At 37.8% G+C, this 20,967-nt stretch overlaps 1 protein-coding gene across 3 annotated transcripts in view; it reads right to left on the bottom strand.

Moving 5' to 3' along the window:
* Positions 1–17,832: 17,832 nt before the first annotated feature.
* The window catches only part of veph1 (ventricular zone expressed PH domain-containing 1), a 132,406-nt gene continuing 129,271 nt past the window's right edge, over positions 17,833–20,967 (bottom strand). For all 3 annotated transcript variants that reach the window (XM_065246633.2, XM_073815838.1, XM_073815837.1), the window contains one exon: positions 17,833–19,033. In XM_065246633.2, the coding sequence (XP_065102705.2) occupies positions 18,797–19,033 (237 nt within the window). In that variant the 3' untranslated portion in view covers positions 17,833–18,796. The remainder of the gene's footprint in view (positions 19,034–20,967) is intronic.

Below are 20,967 nucleotides of genomic sequence, written 5' to 3'. Positions count from 1 at the left end.
TTGTATTAATGGTGTTAATGGTTTTGGGCGGTGATGGGATGGGTGAGGAAAACACTTTTCCAAGGTCATTTTTCATGTGGCTCAAAGGGTAGTCAACAGACTTCAGCATCACTGTTTTCTTTCACAGCTGGCTTATGCAGTTAACCTTCATCAAAGCATGTGTGTTGACCCACAAGAGGGCAATGTCTGTCCAGTAAAGATTGATTATTACAGTGAACCACCAGAGGGTGCTGTTTTATATATGAAGTACTTTGGTGGTCCAGTTATAAGGTAGGAGTGGAAGGCTCTCCTGATTTTGCCAAGTGGTTGATGTGATGGCAACATTATGTTGACCCTGAGACTCGGTCAATCAACCAATCAGATTTCAGAAATAAGCTGTTTGTTTCAAGTTTAAGCTTACAACCAGGATTAGCTGCTTCTGGACCATTGTTTTCCACTTATCATTTCCATCTGATTTTAGGGTTCTCTCACTTGGCAAAATCAGGTCGAGCAGGAGTGGACAGCACTGATCTGAGACCTCTGATTGTCCAGTGCGGTCCAGTGTAACATAATGTTGTCTTTGTCCTTATTTTTAACCGACCACACCTGTTTTGTTCAGTATCTGATTCAAAAAAACGTTTGAACTTTGATAAGTTTGTCTCGTCATTCAGAACAAAAGGCTAATTTAAAGGAAAACACCACCGTATTTTTTATATTTTACTATGTTCTTACCTCAACTTAGACAAATTAATACATCCCTATCTTTTTTCAACGCGTGCACTTAATCTTTGTACAGCGCGTCGTGAATGTGTTAGCATTTAGCCTAGCCCCATTCATTCCTTAGGATCCAATCACAAATTAATTTAAAAGCCACCATACACTTCCATGTTTTCCCTATTTAAAGACTGTTACACAAGCAAGTATAGTGGCACAAAATAAAATGTCTCCTCTGAAGTTTGAACGAGAGGTGGAGCATTCAGGAGTGATGAGGTTACTGCGCGCCGAGGTCGAAGTGCTGCAAACCAAGTGCTCTTCCGCCATCCAATATAGTTCAAATTTTTTATCCGCTTAAAAAATCGCCACGTTTTATTTTGTGCAACCATACTTACTCATGTAACAGTCTTCAAATAGAGAAAACATGGAAGTGTTTGGTGGCTTCTAAATTCATCCCTGTTTGGATCCTAAGGAATGAATGGGGCTAGGCTAAATGCTAACACATTCACGATGCGCTGTACAAAGATTAAAGTGGATGCAATGAAAAAAGATAGATATGTATTAATTCATCTAAGTTGAGGTAAGAACATGGTAAAATATTGAAAAACTGTGGTGTTTTCCTTTATTCTGACAAGAAAGCAAGTTTGCTCTATCTGTACATTTTAAGTATGTATTATGGTTGTGCTACTCAAACTAGGCACAATGCCATCAGCCTCAAGTCACACAAAAACCAATGCCACTGACATCACTAACATCAAACCTGGTGCAACATGTCTTAATTTTTCAAGTTTACACTTGCACCGTATAAACTGTTCCTTCATCAGTATAAACATTGACATTAACCATGTTCACAGTTAATCCTTAATGACTAAATGTGCTTTGATCAAACTGTCCATAAACAATATATCGCTATTGATTTGTGATGATAATAATAACAGGATGCTTGATGAAAACATGTTTCAACACCATGGCTGTATACGAGAATGCTATATTCTGTCTTTCACAAGTTATTTATTACTTCACTGCGAGAGAGCTTAGTCTATATAACCACTGCATATCCCAACCCATGATAATGACATCCATAGGAGAAAAACATAAATCGTCAAAAGCATTGAGCAAGGTCTTCTCAAAGGGTTTGTGGTTTTATACATATGCAGAGAAACTGTAAACTCTGTCAGTGCGCTTTATAAAGGACCCTGCCTGCTAGTATATGCTGGGATCGTGCAGATGAGGTCTTACACAACGTCATAGATCTGAAAATAAATCTTCAAGTTAATGTTATTTAACCATTTGGCTGACTCAGCACTTTCAGTCGAACAGATGGACCGAGTTAAAATTCACATCATATTATGAGAAGTACGCAGGGTTCGGATTACTGAACGGACATGTATATGTACAGTTGGTTAGTATACGACTATGCAGCTTTAATAAATCAAATAGAAAATATGCAGTGATTATGTTGTTTATTAGTGTGGAATTTTACAATGGCCTTTCATTTTCAAAGGCATTTTTATTGGATAGTCTGCAGTCTGTTAAGGGTCTGTCTTGCGCAACCATCATTTGGAATCAGTTGTACAGTTAGCCAAATGTCAACTATTTTAACAAAATTTACCTAAATGAATCTGATCCTATTTATATTACTATTGCATGTTTCTCATCATGAGCAATATAGTAGTGGATGATATTTCAAAGAAAACAATACAATGTGATTTTTATCCAAATTACAATGACTTACTTCACTTCTAAAACAAATTTCCTATTTGAATGATGTCACCTTGTTGCTTGTTTTCGTATTAAAGGGGTGGTCACACTACACTTTCCATTTCATTGAATTAGACAGGAAATGCATCAAACTGCATACTAAAGTACAAGTCTGGTGAACTCTGACCTGCAAATTTGTAAAACATGGAGACATGTGACAAGTAGAAAAAAGCTATGTTACAGCGTGACCTTTCGAGCTCCCCAACCATATTAGTGGTAACGTCCGAAAAATATTAGCATCCTCAAAGTCTACCATTTAGGACAACTTTTGAGGACCCGAACAGTACATACAGAAATCGGTTCCTAGGGTTCTCACACATACCACAAGATTTTATCAAATCAGCCCTGTCCTTTACCTAGGGTTCACACCAGCCATGTCTACCATGTCTAGTTTGCCATTTGAACATTTTGGGCCCTATTTTAACGATCTGAAACGCAAGTGACTTTGTGGGCGGATCTTGGGCACTGTTACTATTTTCCCGGCGGGAGAAATAACTCTTGTGCCAGGTGCAAATCAATAAGGGGTTAGTCTGAAGTAGGTTCATTATTCATAGGTGTGGTTTGGGCGTAACGTCAAATAAACCAATCAGAACGTCATCCAACATTCCCTTTAAACGCAAGTGCACAAGTTCCATGGCGGGTTGCTATTATTATGACGGATTTACCAGGCGTACGCCAGGAGCGGTTCACAGCCGAGGAGACCGACGTTCTTGTAAGAGCAGTCAAAGACAGAGAAGTTGTTTTGTATGGGGATAGGAGAAACCTGCCCAAATCAGCGTCAGTTAAACAGGCTTGAGAGGAAATAGCCACAATTGTCTCATCAGCTGGCATCCCCAGGACGTTGCGCTGCAGGCGCTACAATGATGTCAGGAGACGGGGGAATCCCAAGCTTGCCAGCATAAATCGGCCACGCCGTTTAACGGGAGGTGGATCTGCCTCTACACAGGACCTGACGCCAGCAGAGGACATCGCTGCGTCCACCCTCACCGCTTAAAGCCAAGAAACGCAAGCAGTCCAACCCCAAAGTACACTTACAAATCAAGTCCACATACATTAAGGTTTCTTATGAAAACATTTACATAAAATAAACGTAACACAGCCACACAACAAACTTATGAAAATATTTTAATCGTTATTTGCATGATAATTTTTTAACGCAGCCACACAATAAATAAAAACTATCACCACAATGCTCACCACAATGATTTCCCTTATCTCATGTGTTAATATTTTTTATTGTAACAATTTATGATTTGCAAAAATAACTGTTGCATCTGTGTAGATTAGATAAGCAAAGTGTGTGCGCGTTGTGCACGCTATACATTATGGTCAAGCATGCGCCCTTAAAATAGCATAATGAACCACGCGCAACGCACCACTGACTTTAGACTAGTTTTTTCTGGCACAATTGTTTTTTTAAAATGCAAAATAGCATCAGGGATGGTTTGCGCCAGAACACGCCTCCTTTTTTGCGCTGAACCGCCCAGGGAGCGCAAGTTCATTCCCTAGTTTGCCGATGAAGGGAAAAACCCGCTGTGCCCCGTTGCAAAATACAAATGATACATGCGTCACTGACAAAGTCAATTGCACTGGGTGCAAGATAGAGCCCTTTGAGTTTACTCGCTTCATTCGAAATTCTAGTCATCCAGACATTCACACGGAAATCCGCGTCAATTCTTGTGACTCTACTCGCTTCCTGTAATCACGTCACTACTACAGCAAGCTCCTGATTGGTTAACACGGTGTGTTTTTTCGCCAAATTGTAAAATTTTTAACTTGAGCATTTGCCGCAGCAACGCTCAATTCACACCATTCACGCAAACTAGACACGCAAATGAGGCGGAATCGCGTCTATCGCACTGCGCTAAACACCTAATTTGCGCTGCGAGCCTCCAGATGCGCGTCAATGCGTCTTTACATTGACTTAACATTGAAATCACTCGCACTTGATGCCTCTACCGCGGCTGGTCTGAACGCAGCATACAGACTACATTGGCTTTTTGTTCATTTTTGTATTAAAAATTACATTTACTCTTTCCTCCATAGTATATCACTGATCCTATTCACACCTACAGTACACCCCTGCTTGCTCACTTAGGTCATCTAAATTTGGCCTACTACAAGTCCAGAGGTACAAGTTAACAGCTTTCTGTGTTGCCCCCCCAAACATATTCAGAATCTGTCATCAATACATGTATTTAAAGTTCAACTAAAAACATATATTTTGTGACATAATCTCTCTATTTTTGATGCATATCTATGTAAATGTATTTGTATGTCATGTATTCTTTTTCTGTTTTTCCTGTCTTTTGTTCTGGTATTGTGTGCGAGTACGTTTCACTAAATGTATCTTCTGTACATATCTTTTTTTCTTTATCCTGATGGATTTTCGATTGTAAAGCATCCTTGAGTTTGTGGAAAGGCGCTAAATAAAATAAACTTTTTATTATTATTAAAATACCTTTTGACCATGTCAACTTCCGATAAGCTTGTATTTCCTTCATTCTCATGTGTATGATTGGAACTCAATTGAGTGAAAAGTCTAGCTTGAGCTGGGCATGATGTTTATTCAACAACAACAGTATACCACAAGTTTATAGCCCAGTAAGTTTATAGCTAAACATTAGTGGTTACTGAAAGATTTAAAGCATGTAACATATATATGTACAGTTGTGTTAAAGTGCAACAACAGTAAGCTGATAAACCACTGTTATTAGCAGTAGTAATATTTCTGCATTGACAATGATTACTTACAGATGTAGTTGTGTAATAGATAAACAATAATAGAGCCATTGGTAATGATATTTACACTACTTCTTCTGAGTTATAGACTTAGTTATTAAAAGTGTCACAATCAAAATAATAGCAGTGTGAAGTTTAATTAGAAAATGTATTTATTTTGTGAAAAAACAGGTTATTTTTGTCCGTTATTAAAAAAAATGGTGAAGCAAATGTTGGTTATAAAATATATCTGCTGCTGAATTTCTAAGTAAAATGGGCCGTACCATTATTGCTCGCAGGAACAATGTAATTTGATTAAATAGTTGATTTGAGAGGGGGAAAAATATAAAGAAACGCAGCAAAGTTTAGGATGTTCAGCTAAAATGATCTCAAATGCTTTTGTGTAGGGGGGTTAATGCTATTTCATGCTTTCTGACTTAACTGAGGTAACAAAGATTAACATTAGCAAAAACGGTGTGTGTCATGTGAACTTTAAAATGGCAACAAAAACCCAAAGCACATGGCAAAAAACAAACAACTACCGTTTAAACAGATCGAATAATAATCAGGATGAGACTTCATCACCTCTAGAAAGATCAAAGATGATCTAAGATAATCTGTAAGTACAGTCAGAAGATATCTGATTGAAGCTAAACTGTTTGCAACCCCAGCAGTGTTGAAATAAAGGCATGAGCACAGAATCACATCAACAAATCAACTAGCCCAAAGAAACATGGCGTAACATTTTGTAGTCTCATGAGATTAAACTTGTTATTTTGAAGTCTGGTGGTTATCAACAGTACCTCAGGCGACCCCCGGGTACTAAATTCTAGCCACAGTACACTGGAAAGACAGTTAAACATGATGATGCAAAAATCCTGGTATTGGGATGTTTTCATAAAGTGTAGGGCTGATTTATATGTACAAGGGAACGTGGATCAGTTTGAATACATAAAACTACTTGAGATTACACAGAATACTTGATTTGACACAGATGTGCAGCAGTTATCAACATAAATGCTTATGTAACTATAAATATTAAAAATTCAATAGTTTAAAGTCAAGTAAAATCTTAAGAAATTTATTCAGTGTTAAGTGTCAGAGAAAAATGTTGAAACTGTTATTTTTTGAACAGATTAATATTCTTATATAGTATATTCGTACTATATATATATATATATATATATATATATATATATATATATATATATATATATTTTTTTTTTTTTGCTTCCCTTTAAAAGAACAAGACAGACTTGTACATTTTGTTAATGCTTTGATTTGAAATTGAATGTTTAATGTTTTCAATAAATTTGAAATAAGGAAATAAAATCTATTTATAACATTTCCGCACTTTTTCACTTTTATTAGTATACTTCTATTTTTTTACACAACTGTACATGTTAAAAGTATGTAGTTATAAGACCCCCAACCTATACCTTTAAACCAGGGATCACCAAACTTTTTTCTCTGGGGGCCACATTATCATTCATGTGATGGGGGGCCGGGTCAGCTATATAACATTGTATGACCCAGACCAAAATGATTACCAGCAGGCCTCATTGTGTAGTAGAGATTACTAGCCAAAGTCCCCATTAGTAAACGGCTTTCCATGGGTAGCTAGTAGGTGAGCTACCTTATAGCTAGCTCGGACAGCAGCCTGGTTTACCCGAGTTTGGTGAAGGAATACATTCTGTTGTGCAGCCAGTCTGCCTTTCATCCTCCGAATCCTGTCTTCTCTTGCTTGCCCTCGCTAGCTAGCATACATTTTGTGGTGGGTTTCGTGATGACGACACAGATTATATTCTTTGAAAACTGCCACACTTTCTTTACATATAATACAAACTGCACGGTCCTTACACTGAACAAAAAAATAATCGTTGGTCCACTGTTCTTTAAAAACTTGAGCATGTCGGGTGACGAAAATTCTGCAAATATAGTATATTTTATAAATAAAAATAATTTTTTTCCTTAAGAAAATCAACAAAATACCGAATGCGACGTGTTATTACTTTCCAAATAACAATTACAAAAATAAAATTGCCACATAGGGCCGGTTCAAGTAATGGGGGGCAGAGGGGCTGGGGGGCCGGTCAAAGGGGGGTGGCGGGCCTGAGTCGGCCCGCAGGCCTTAGTTTGGTGACCCATGCTTTAATCTTTCTTAAAGGGTGTTGAAGATCAACCCCCCCCAAACTTTTTTGCCCTTTTGGCTCTGTCACAATCAAATTTACATCTGTATTGTGGAATATTTCTGAGTGAAAAGAATAATAACAAGTAATAAATAGTGGGCGTGGCTTGTGATTTCCACTGGGAATTGATTGGATATAGAAAAGTAGGCGTTTCATTCAGAAATTAAACTCGCAGGAGACTGACAGGGGCGGAGTTAACGAATGTGCCACCCAAGCCGTCTAGTTAAGGTCATCACCACAGGAGAGCAGAAGTACATTTTCAGATTTTGATTAAAAATTACATGAATTAAAAATAATAATGACCGACATGAATAAATTGTTTATAATGACAAACAAATTTTTATTTCACGGGGACTGTTTTTAATAAATGCTGTTTTTAATAAAAATGCTGTTTTTAATAAAATGTATATTGCAAAATAACCCCCACATCACAAAAAATAAATATAATAAAATAAACATCTTATAGTGGAGACCCCCATAAGGCTTGATTGAATTCAGGCCCTGCACTACACATTTTGAAGAGGTCATAACTTCAGCAAAATGATGACACGATATCAGAGCCGTGCTGTTACATCATTCATTGCAGGGGATCAAGCGTCAGAAAAGTTGGGAAATGCTTCACGTTATGCAAATGAGGGAACAGAGACATCGTGTGGCAGCCAAATGTTGTGAGGTAAACGCACGCTAAAGTTATGATGTCTGTTCTGAATAACAAGCTTATGCAGGACATTCTTACATATAATTCAAATTTTAAATAAGGTTTGCATGCTTTTAGTGAAACCAAATGAAATAAAATTATAATAACTCATACCATGTGTACAGATTTGGCATTCAAAAACAAACTCCATTTTACTGTCAGCATGCATATATGATGACTTTATAGATTGTATATTAAAAGCACTCATACTGAAGACAACCATATTGTCTACACATTTCTTCTGCGCAGGACACTATGGACTACACGTCTGCTATATACATCACATACAGGTCATCACTGTAACTCATTCACTTCCAGCAGTCCAATCAGGTAGAAGCAAAGCTTCACAGAAAGGCCTATTAAAGCAGAATTTGAGGTAATTAAGTCACATGCTTGACCCCACAGGGCCTCTTAGCAAATCACAGCCAGAGGACCCGATTGAAAACACATGTTGCAGCTTAGTGTGAAAGCGTACTTCAACACACGCTGTTTTTTCATTGCTTCACCCCTATCCACTCGAGGATTCGTACATGTACTGTATGTGATATGCCTCTAAAGCATTTGCGAAACGTTTTTTTTTACCGGAATTCCCGAAATACAATGGATTCTGGAATTTACGGAGGAGTCGAGTAGGCATATCTGACTTAAATAAATAAAGATGTATCATCCCTGGAGAAAAGATGGAGCTCTTTAAGCGACCAATTTTAGAGCTTTGTGGTTTTAATGCCTGTACGTGTTCTGGCAGCAGACGTGTCCAAAAACAACCCCTCAAAGTCTCAATGGGAAAGAAAATATCTGGAATTCAATTTCACATTCTGGTTATTAATACATTCTGTTACTTTGAAGTGTGACGAACGCTGTGTGATGAAACCCCTTAAAAGGCCACCAAATTATTGGCTTCATGTATGTATGTAAAACAAAAACTGCACGAACAGATCCTTTCGATCTTAAATCATGCACATGCTCTCTACACATATATGCAAATGCAGATAAATGTACATTTTGTGTTGTATATGGCAAGTGGAAATTGAATGCTTTTAACACCTTATAAAAAACCTCAAGTTGGTGATTTAAGTTTTAAGATTTAAGTTTAAATATCTGCACCAATAAATCAAATGCTATTATTCAGTAAGCTGGCTACCCATCCACAGCTCAATTACATTTAACAACTTTCAATCCATACACATCAATTTTATAAATATTTGTATTTCATTGACAGTCATTTAAATTTGATTGGTAATGCAATTATCCTGTTAATGATTTAGATAAACATCAGAAATTATCCGAGAGACGCAACAGTAAATGTTGACTTTGGCCTCACATAATGGCTTGTGTGTAGCCGGTCAAGATAACACAACTGTCCAAAGTACCAAACTGCACATGGTAAAAAAAACCTAGACATTGATATACAACTTAATCTTACTTGTTTTGGAATAGAGCCATTTTATGTATGGCAAGCAGACTGTTTTAAAAGTCTAACGCTGTAAGTTGCTGTCAACTGCAGCCATTTACATATGGCGCTCCTAACATATAAAGTGCATTAATACAACTTATCTATAGCAAAGAATTTAAAGTTAACATGTGGATGCTGAGCAATGCATTATGGGATTTCCTCGCAAAAGATGCATCGTGCAATGCTTCTTTGCAATGTAACCAGCTTAAAAAGGCAGCTTAATAATACTACTTATATTTCTTATATTACTTATACACTCACCTAAAGGATTATTAGGAACACCTGTTCAATTTCTCATTAATGCAATTATCTAATCAACCAATCACATGGCAGTTGTTTCAATGCATTTAGGCGTGTGCTCCTGGTCAAGACAATCTCCTGAACTCCAAACTGAATGTCAGAATGGGAAAGAAAGATGATTTAAGCAGTTTTGAGCTTGGCATGTTGTTGGTGCCAGACGGGCCGGTCTTTCACAATCTGCTCAGTTACTGGGATTTTCATGCACAACCATTTCTAGAGTTTACAAAGAATGGTGTGAAAAGGGAAAAACATCCAGTATGCGGCAGTCCTGTGGGTGAAAATGTCTTGTTGATGCTAGAGGTCAGAGGAGAATGGGCCGACTGATTCAAGCTGACAGAAGAGCAACTTTGACTGAAATAACCACTCGTTACAACCGAGGTATGCAGCAAAGCATTTGTGAAGCCACAACACACACAACCTTGAGGCGGATGGGCTACAACAGCAGAAGACCCCACCGGGTACCACTCATCTTCACTACAAATAGGAAAAAGAGGCAACAATTTGCACAAGCTCACCAAAATTGGACAGTTGAAGACTGGAAAAATGTTGCCTGGTCTGATGAGTCTCGATTTCTGTTGAGACATTCAGATGGTAGAGTCAGAATTCGGCCTACCTGAGCATTGTTTCTGACCATGTCCATCCCTTTATGACCACCATGTACCCATCCTCTGATGGCTACTTCCAGCAGGATAATTTCACAAAGCTTGAATCATTTAAATTGGTTTTTTTTTGAACATGACAATGAGTTTACCGTACTAAAATGGCCCCCAGAGTCACCAATAGAGCATCTTTGGGATGTGGTGGAACGGGAGCTTCGTGCCCTGGATGTGCATCCCACAAATCTCCATCAACTGCAAAATGCTATCCTATCAATATGGGCCAACATTTCTAAAGAATGCTTTCAGCACCTTGTTGAATCAATGCCACGTAGAATTAAGGCAGTTCTGAAGGAGAAAGGGGGTCAAACACAGTATTAGTATGGTGTTCCTAATAATCCTTTAGGTGAGTGTTTGTCTCAAGGGTTTTTCCTACTAGGACTTTTTCCTCCTGACCAAAAAAGCCAGAAGTTTTTTCCCTTAGGGAGTTTGTTGACATTGGCTTAACTTAGCACTCTATCTATATGTTACATTATTACTATGCTCGCTAGTACAGTTTAATCTTATCCGCTGTACCTTGTTGCTTATGTTGTCCATAGATTTTTCAGTGTTTTCTCCTGTTTTTATTAATGTAAAGCTGCTGTGAAACAATTTATCAATTGTAAAAAGCGCTATATAAATAAAATTGAATTTCATAACAGTCGTCATATATCGGTAGCATGCCTATTATGACTTAAAATATTGCAGGGGAACCTGTGAAAACTTAAAGCCTGGACTAAAATCACACAAACACAAATTTCAGACATACGTTAGATATCAGTAAACAACTTCCAACTTATTTCTGTTTGTTGATATTCATCTTAAATCCTTTATGTACGACATTAAATCTACCTAAAGTTATTTGATCATTTTCATACTGCTTGTTCTGAATTATGCAACATTTCACAGCAACTGTGTAATTGATGTAACAGGGCATCTGGCCTGGGATGTTGAAGAGGAGGTTTATCAGATTTACAGAGGCTCTTCTTTACTGATTGCATCACTTTTTTAGGCAAAATACAAAACAGAGTCAGACAGAATCAAAGTATCGTGGGTACAGAGCCGACTTAAACCGAATTTAAACAGCAGCTAAGCTTACACATCCTGCATATATCAGAAGTGACCATAAGAACAGTTTTCATCCAAATACATTATACTGTAAAATATGTGGGGGGGGGTTTCAAAATCATAATGTGTGTAATTTGTTTACAGAAAAATGTGAATTCGTCAACAGTTTACATCAGAAAATCCTGACACATATAATTGTGTACACTTGTTGTATTGACAACATGGCTAAATATTTTGACATGTCTTCTTCATGAACAACACATGGACTTGCCTTGTTCACCAATGTAAAAATGTCCTATTGAAAGATGAACAAAGGATTTTGAAACAGTTATAGGCTTTTGCAGGACATCCATAATGTTGTGCAGTTTGTACAAATTGTTCTGAAAAATGCACGCATTATTTTGCACATTTTAAAAACGATTCATGAAATGTTTCAAAGCGACTGAGAAAAACTTAAATGAATTAATCTTTAGATGTAAATAAGCTCCACTTCATGTCAAATTTCATTATGATCGAGATGTTTTCGGTATACTGTAATAACCCAGAAATATCTTTAGGCCTGTATAGAATCACCACACATGTAGGATGTATAAAACCTGTCTTTCTTGTGCGGTTCAGATTATTATTTTAGTATAGAAACGACTTTGAGCAAACACTTGGGAATGGGGATGGATGCAATGCAGAAATTGCTCTCAGTTTGGTTTGTATGTGCTGACTGTCAGAGGCTTTACAGAAATACCTCTGCCAATTCATCCCAATCATAAGACTCTAGACAGAAAACTATACTTCCAGAGGGTCTTATATTTTTTAGGTTCAACACAAATCAAACTGGCTTTAAGGCAGATGTAATTAGCTTGGACACACACATACAGTGGTATTATGCATATACAGTACATATGGTTTTTATATTTATTTTGGATTAGACTCATGATCTCATTGGTCTGTTGGCTGTGACTGAATATAGATGTGTATTGGCAGAGCTGCTGTGTCTACTCAAAGGTGCTTGACCTTCTATTATTAAGGTTTTGATGTGTGATGTGACTCTAATTGGGCTCACAACAGCAATTCAGTGAATACTATGTGAACACTCTGTTTGAATAACACAAACACCTTTACTGCGGAAATATGGGAAATTGATTTTTTAGATAGATAGATAGATAGATAGATAGATAGATAGATAGATAGATAGATAGATAGATAGATAGATAGATAGATGGATGGATAGATGGACAGACAGACATATAAACAGGTAGACAAACAGACATGTAGGCGGACAGATAGACATACAGTATAGACAGGTAGACATATAGATAGGTAGACAGACAGGAAGACAGATACATAGATAGATAGATAGACAGACAGACAGACAGACAGACAGACAGACAGACAGGTAAATATACACACAAACAGGTAGACAGATATATAAATAGGTAGATATACAGACAGACATACAGGGACAGACGGGCAGACAAACAGAGACAGATAGACAGATAGATAGACAGACAGACAGACAGATAGATATACATACAAATAAATAAACAGAATAGACGAGTAGACATACAGAAAGAAATTTAGAAGGGTAGACAAATAGACATGTAGACAGACAAATAAATAGACTGAAAGATGGACAGACATTTAGACAGGTAGGTAAATAGACAGAATAGATGGTAGACAGACAGACAGAAAAAATAGACAGTTACCCAGATAGAGGGGTAGAGCGACAGACAGACAAACAAGTCGGCAGATAGATAAATGGGTAGATAAAGAGACAGACAGGTAGATAGAAAGATATAGACAGACAAATAAATAAATAAACAAACAGAATAGACGAGTAGACAGACAGAAAGAAATATAGATGGGTAGACAAATAGATAGGTAGAGAGTCAGACAGACATATAAATAGACAGATGGATGGACAGACATATAGACACACAGACAGATAGACAGGTAGACAGACAGACAGATAAACAAACAGATAGAAATATAGACAGGTAGACAGATAGATAGGTATACAGAAAGACAGACAGACAAACAAACAGGTTAACAGATAAATAGGTAGATAGAGAGGCAAAGACAGATAAATGGACAGACATATAAACAGGTAGACACACAGACAGATAGACGGGTATACAGAAAGACAGACAGACAAACAAACAGGTAGACAGATAAATAAATAGGTAGATAGAGAGGCGGAGACAGGCATATAGACAGACAGAAAGACAGCTAGGTAGATAGATGGACAGACATATTGACAGGTAGACACACAGACAGATAGATGGGTATACAAAAAGACAGACAGACAAACAAACAAACAAACAGGTAGACAGATTAATAAATAGGTAGATAGAGAGGCAGAGACAGACAAATAAATAAAGAGATCGATGGACAGACATATAGACAGGAAGATATACAGACAGATAGAAATATAGACAGGTAGACAGATATACAGTATAGGTATGCAGAAAGACAGACAGACAGGTAAACAGATAAATAGGTAGATAGAGAGGCAGAGACAGACATATAGACAGATAAATGGACAGACATATAGACAGGTAGACACACAGACAGATAGACGGGTATACAAGACAGACAAACAAACAAACAAACAGGTAGACAGATAAATAAGTAGATAGAGAGGCGGAGACAGATAAATGGACAGACATATAAACAGGTAGACACACAGACAGATAGACGGGTATACAGAAAGACAGACAGACAAACAAACAGGTTAACAGATAAATAGGTAGATAGAGAGGCAAAGACAGATAAATGGACAGACATATAAACAGGTAGACACACAGACAGATAGACGGGTATACAGAAAGACAGACAGACAAACAAACAGGTAGACAGATAAATATTAGGTAGATATAGAGGCGGAGACAGGCATATAGACAGACAGAAAGACAGCTAGATAGATAGATGGACAGACATATAGACAGGTAGACACACAGACAGATAGACGGGTATACAGAAAGACAGACAGACAAACAAACAGGTAGACAGATAAATATTAGGTAGATAGAGAGGCGGAGACAGGCATATAGACAGACAGAAAGACAGCTAGATAGATAGATGGACAGACATATAGACAGGTAGACACACAGACAGATAGACGGGTATACAAGACAGACAAACAAACAAACAAACAAACAAACAGATAGACAGATAAATAAGTAAGTAGATAGAGAGGCGGAGACAGGCATATAGACAGATAAATGGACAGACATATAGACAGGTAGACATACAGACAGATAGACGGGTATACAGAAAGACAGACAGACAAACAAACAGGTAGACAGATAAATATTAGGTAGATAGAGAGGCGGAGACAGGCATATAGACAGACAGAAAGACAGCTAGATAGATAGATGGACAGACATATAGACAGGTAGACACACAGACAGATAGACGGGTATACAGAAAGACAGACAAACAAACAAACAGGTAGACAGATAAATAAGTAGGTAGATAGAGAGGCAGAGACAGACAAATAGACAGACAGATAAACAGACAGACAGACAAATCAATAGACAGATCGATGGACAGTCATATAGACAGGTAGACACACAGACAGATAGAAATATAAACAGGAAGACAGATAGATAGATAGACAGATAGACAGGTATACAGAAAGACAGACAGACAAACAGGTAAACAGATTAATAGGTAGACAGATAGATGGACAGACATATAGACAGGTAGACACAGACAGATAGACAGACAGGTCCAGACAGATGGGCAGACAGACAAGAGATAGATAGACAGATTTATAGACAGACAGGTAGTCAGACAAATAGATATGTATACAGACAGATAGATAGACAGATAAATGTTTATTTATGGAGAAATAAATCATTTTGCATGTCTTCATCAACACACAAAGAATTACATAGATAAAAAAATTATTCATTACATTAGTGAATAAAAAACTATTGTAATGTATTATCCATTTCTATATTAAAGGAAACTATTTCAGCTTTAACCAAATGTTAATAAACATTCATCTGAAGCATTACTCTACATCTTGTAGTATTTAGTCCTATACCTCAACACATAAAATAAATAACAGTCGAAAATCAACAAACTACAAAACCAAAACATTTACTAAAAAATTATTTTACCCAGGTGTGCTCTTTTTGTTTAAATAACTTTCTTTATACGTCATATTATAAAGGTTTCAATCAAACTGAATGTCTTTGAAACATCAGTATTCTTCTGAAGTCAGTAGCTCATTCAGTGTAAGTGTAACACTGAGAACCGCACCGAAGAGGAAAAAACCCTCCGGCCTTCAATAAAGAGAAAATAAACATTCTTCCCTCAGGAGAAACAACGCAAACATCAGTCATTCTCAGGTCACAGAGGTGACGTGCACACATCCGCACCTTCATTTTGCCTGTAATTGGACAGATATTTATACAGCTGCCTGGAAGTGCATTCGAAATGAGATGACAAACAACACGATTTCGACTCGGAGACCTCGACGCGTGAAAGAAGCGGTCGAAATGGGTTAAAACCAAGATGTGATGTACTGTAAAACACTACAGAAAACTAAATGCAACAGATAGAAAAGGCTCGTATTTCAGACATATGTGTGAAAGAACATGGGGTGCGAGATAAATAAATGCTACAAGACGCTGATGTGCAGCATTCTGCTGCTGACTTAAGTAAATAAAGCGAGTAACTCTACGCTCTGAAGCCAAACAAGAAACATCTGTGCTTATACCTCTGTTTGTTATATGGACGCTGAAAATCCAGCTTTCCTCCGTCCTCACGATTAACCCTGGGTTAACACCACGTTGTGTTACGTGCTTGCAGTGCTGACCCTTAACAAAGAAACAACTTCTGACTTTGAAGCCCAAAAAAGTGCATCCATCCTTCACAGAAGTAATCCACACGACTCCAAGGGGTTAGTAAAGGTCTTCGCTAGAAAAATTTCCATATTTTAAACATATAAACTATAATAACAACGCCATCTTGATTGTATCTGGGCAATGTACCTATGGCAAACAACGCTCATTACGCTAAAACTTCAAGACCAAGACAGCATCACTACCAGAAGCTAGTTATAATCCTGGAAGAGCAAGGAGATTTACTAAAATAACTCCAAATGTGCTCATCTGAAATAAATTGGACATATGTATCTCAGATTGCTTGAGTGTGATTAAATCATGGGGTAATTTTGATATTTAGCTGGCGTATCGCTTTAAGCACCTTTATTTTTAAAGGAACACGCCCACATTTTGGGAATTTAGCTTATTCACCGTATCCCCCAGAGTTAGATAAGTCCATACATACCTTTCTCATCTCCGTGCGTGCTGTAACTCTGTCTGACGCAGCCCCCGCTAGCTTAGCTTAGCACAAAGACTGGAAGTGAATGGCTCCAGCTAGCATACGGCTCCCAATAAGTGACAAAATAACGCAAACATTTTCCTATTAATGTGTTGTGATTTGTAAAGTCACACCGTGTACAAATAACAAGGTGATATGAGACACAGCCATCTTTTAACACTATACATACTGGGAACTATATTATCTGAAGACGAAGCACTGCTTCTTGGGTTCTGCGATCAAATCACTCCGCCCAGTAGCAGTGCTTCGCCTTCTGAGAATATAGTTCCCAGTATGTATACTGTACTGTTAAAAGATAGCTGTCTCTCATATAACCTTGTTATTTGTACACAGTGTGACTATACAAATCACAACACATAAATAGGAAAATGTTTGCATTATTTTGTCACTTATTGGGAGCAGCATGCTAGCTGGAGCCATTCACTTCCAGTCTTTGTGCTAAGCTAAGCTAGCGGGGGCTGCGTCAGGCAGAGTTACAGCACGCACGGAGATGAGAAAGGTATGTATGGACTTATCTAACTCTGGGGGATCCGGTGAATAAGCTAAATTCCCAAAATGTGGGCGTGTTCCTTTAAGAGTGTAACCCATGAGGAATTATTTTATTGTTAAAATACAGATTTAAGGATTCATTTTCAATAATACATTTTCTTTGTGATTATTGCAGGAAATTCTCACCTATCCCGTAAAGTAAATCTTTATAATAGAGTAAAACGACGTATAAAAAATGTATCATGATCTGTTTCGCAAAGAAAAGAAATTTTAAAGGGTAAACATGAAAGATCAGCATTAAAGATTCCAGATGTGTGAGAACTGTGTACTGCTAACAATAGCCATTGCTATAAATATAAACAGGCTTGTATCTGAGCCATTGTTACAGTACAGCTCCAGTGTGGTATTTGGTCTCGGATCAAAAGTGGAAAAGTTTTGGCAGTAAGATATGAAACACAGCTATAAAACTCAAAGTGGTGAAACAAATGTCTTTAACCATCAATGTTCTCAGGGTCCCTCAAACTTTGAAGTGGTCCTCAGATTATTAAAGAAGGCATACAATCAAATACAAGTTCATGGGTCTGAGAACAGTGTGTACATTTCTTGTGCCATCTGCACTTAAAGTTTGACTTATCCCCTTGGTAAATGTGGTGATTATTAAAGGCACTTGTTGTTGCGTGTTGTCACGTTGAAAGAGATTGTTCACCCAAAAAAGAAAATTCCGTCATCATTTTCTTATCGTCATGTCGTTGTAAACTTGTATGAATAATTTTTTTCTGATAAACACAAAAGAAGATATGATGAATGATGAAGATTGATAAATGATGGTAAGCACACAGCTGATTGAAACCACTTTATTTATCAAAACATCTTCTTTTGTGTTCATAAGAAAAAAATATTCATACAGGTTTAGAAGGACATGGAGATGAGAAAATGAATTTTTATTTTTGGGTGAACTATTTAAATTTGAAAATTAAATATTCCACATTATTATTGCTATAAAGATCTTTTTTTAAGTTTGTCATTGGGACTGGCAGTAATATACAGGTTTCTACATTTACAGATACTGACCCCAATGGATAGCAACACTTATTATAATAACCATGTTCCTGATCCCAAATAATTCCAACTATAAATACTTCCATAAAATGATCAGGGGGTATGTGTCCACATCATTCAGTTTAAACATCAGTCTTCCCTTTGGTCTTATCCCATATACACTTCAAGTTTCTGTTTTTTATGTATTAACTGTTAAATCCATGAGATGTGCAGGGTTTGTCAAAAAAGGGTGCTCGCAAATAGCGCCCCATTTTTGGCCTTTTACACGTCGATTATCAAAGTGGGCAGCGACAGTAACTGACCGTCTATGCAGGATTATTCCAGTGAAGAACCATAAGAGACGTTTGATGAAGTGTTAAGTTCACATGAGCGTGATGCGTCACAGGTACGTGGTGGCCTCCCGGTTCTCTCGCTCTTTGGCTTGGGCTACGGCCACATTGATGCACTGGAGCCATTCCTCCGCATGTTTCTCATCTTGAGCTTTCAGCACGTAGGTCTTGCTATCGGTAAAGATCTCGAAGGCCCTGGGCAGCCCACGGTCGCGTCTCTTCTTTGGAACAACCTTGACGCTTTGAACTTTGCTCAGTTCAATTGTGCTGTTGTCCAGCTCGTCCTTCTGTGAGTACAAGAAGATGGAGACGCTTTTTATATTGTAAACTGATATAAAGGCTTTTAACAATGAGTTTCTTCAGGCCAAATTTACTAACAGCTTCCGCAAACGCCTGTATCCCACAGAAAAGCGCCCATCAATCAGAGCGGTCACACTTTAAACGTGAACATTCGTAGTGGTCTGTACGGACCTCAGTCGTATCCGCCGGGACGGTGCACCCAAACCCGACCCTGCCATTCATCTCTTGGAAAAACCCAAATCTGCTCTTCATTTGCTAGTCATACAGGTTTAGGGATGGGTATCGTTAAGGTTTTAACGGTATTACTACTCTTACCGGTACTGCTTAACGGTCCGGTGCTTTAACGGTATTCTTATTGGTACTTTGGCCAATGTTAACATTTGATCACGCACCTATGTTCACATGATTAAGTTAATTATGTGTCTGCATTTCATTATTAAAAATTAATTTCTGGATATCATTTCTAAATATTATACATATATTTATTAATGCACCAGCGTGAAAGCTGCAGAAAAAATACTCTAAATAGGATATTTAGGCTAAATAAATGTTTACATGCTGATTTTTCTTTATTTGGGATTTTAAAAAGAAGTAGAAAATATGTTGAATGGATAACGTTCAGCATTTCTCCCAAAAGAAATCAACAGAATTTCAACGTAAGGTAAGCAAACCAATTAGGGAGATTGTACATTTATTTTAAATGACGTGAACAATGTTGATTCAACATGATTTTAGCATACATGCCTGACGTTGATGCGGCAACCACCAGAGATGATGGTTGAATTTTGCAGGCTGCGACCTTCTAAGGACGTATTTTAAGACCGATTGCGTCACAGCAGCGCGCCTTGAGGCTGTGACTTGTGTTAATATTATTCTGTTTATGTTGCGTATTTCTAAGGTTGATTAATTTTATATACTGTTGAATAGTTTAATCTACATCAACGTGTCATATTTTCTAAAATAAATGAATATTTTTCTGATTCCATATTTATTTAAATAAGTCAGAAACGTCTCCGCTGTGTCCTGCTGACAGGCGCGGTGGGCGCGTGCAACAGGTGACGCAAATTATAGGTCCTCCGAGGGTTAGACTGTCTCATTTCAGTTCTCTTCGCGGACTTCTGAGGCTGCCACCTTGAAAGACAGAGTGCTCCCCTTTTAAGGTTGTATGCTTAGAAGGTCGCAGCCCTTGAATTGGGACACAGCTTCTTTCTGCACGTAATACACTTTTGAAAGATGCTTTGACAGATTGCTTGTGTTTCCGCCCTTACATGCAAACATCTTGTTGCACTTACCTGTATGACAACGAGCGTTGTCTGCATCAACTCTAGTGAAGTATAACCACACTTTTGAATGTTTTGCTCTATCCGCCATCGTCACTCTTTGTATTAAGCGGTAGTTTTCGTGCTGTTATGCGTGTGCGTGCGCCGCGCTCGTTGTTGTGGTTGTGTTTGACAGACAGACAGCCTCCGCGGCGCGCATGAGAGATCTCGCAGGTCTTACAGACAAACGTCTTAATCGCAAATTAGAAATGTTTGGTGAGATAAAATGTGCACGAAAACATTATTAAGCAAGAATACATAGTACATTTATTTTTATTTTTTTCTCCAGGACCGATAGCAGAACCGATAGCGTCAGATCTTACTGATACTACGGTCTTTCATAATTTAGCCCCGGGGCCAGTTTAATACCGGGTTTCGGTACCCATCCCTATACAGGTTACAGCTGGGATCACTGATACACATACTGTAGTATTGTGAATGGGGTTGAGGTTATGGGATTAGCTCATGGGAACACCGTGTGGATGTTTCTCTCTCGATGGTTTTAATTCTCCCGCTATACTGCTCTTCCTGTTCATCTAGCAGGACTGTACAAGGGATTAGACGCGTTGCCAAAAGATTCATGGGGATTGTACCACAAAAGA

Source organism: Paramisgurnus dabryanus, chromosome 9 (assembly GCF_030506205.2).
Source record: "Paramisgurnus dabryanus chromosome 9, PD_genome_1.1, whole genome shotgun sequence".
NCBI classification, from domain to species: Eukaryota; Metazoa; Chordata; class Actinopteri; order Cypriniformes; family Cobitidae; genus Paramisgurnus; species Paramisgurnus dabryanus.
The sequence above is the reverse complement of the archived record's forward strand: the minus strand, read 5'-3'. Positions and strand labels throughout refer to the sequence as shown.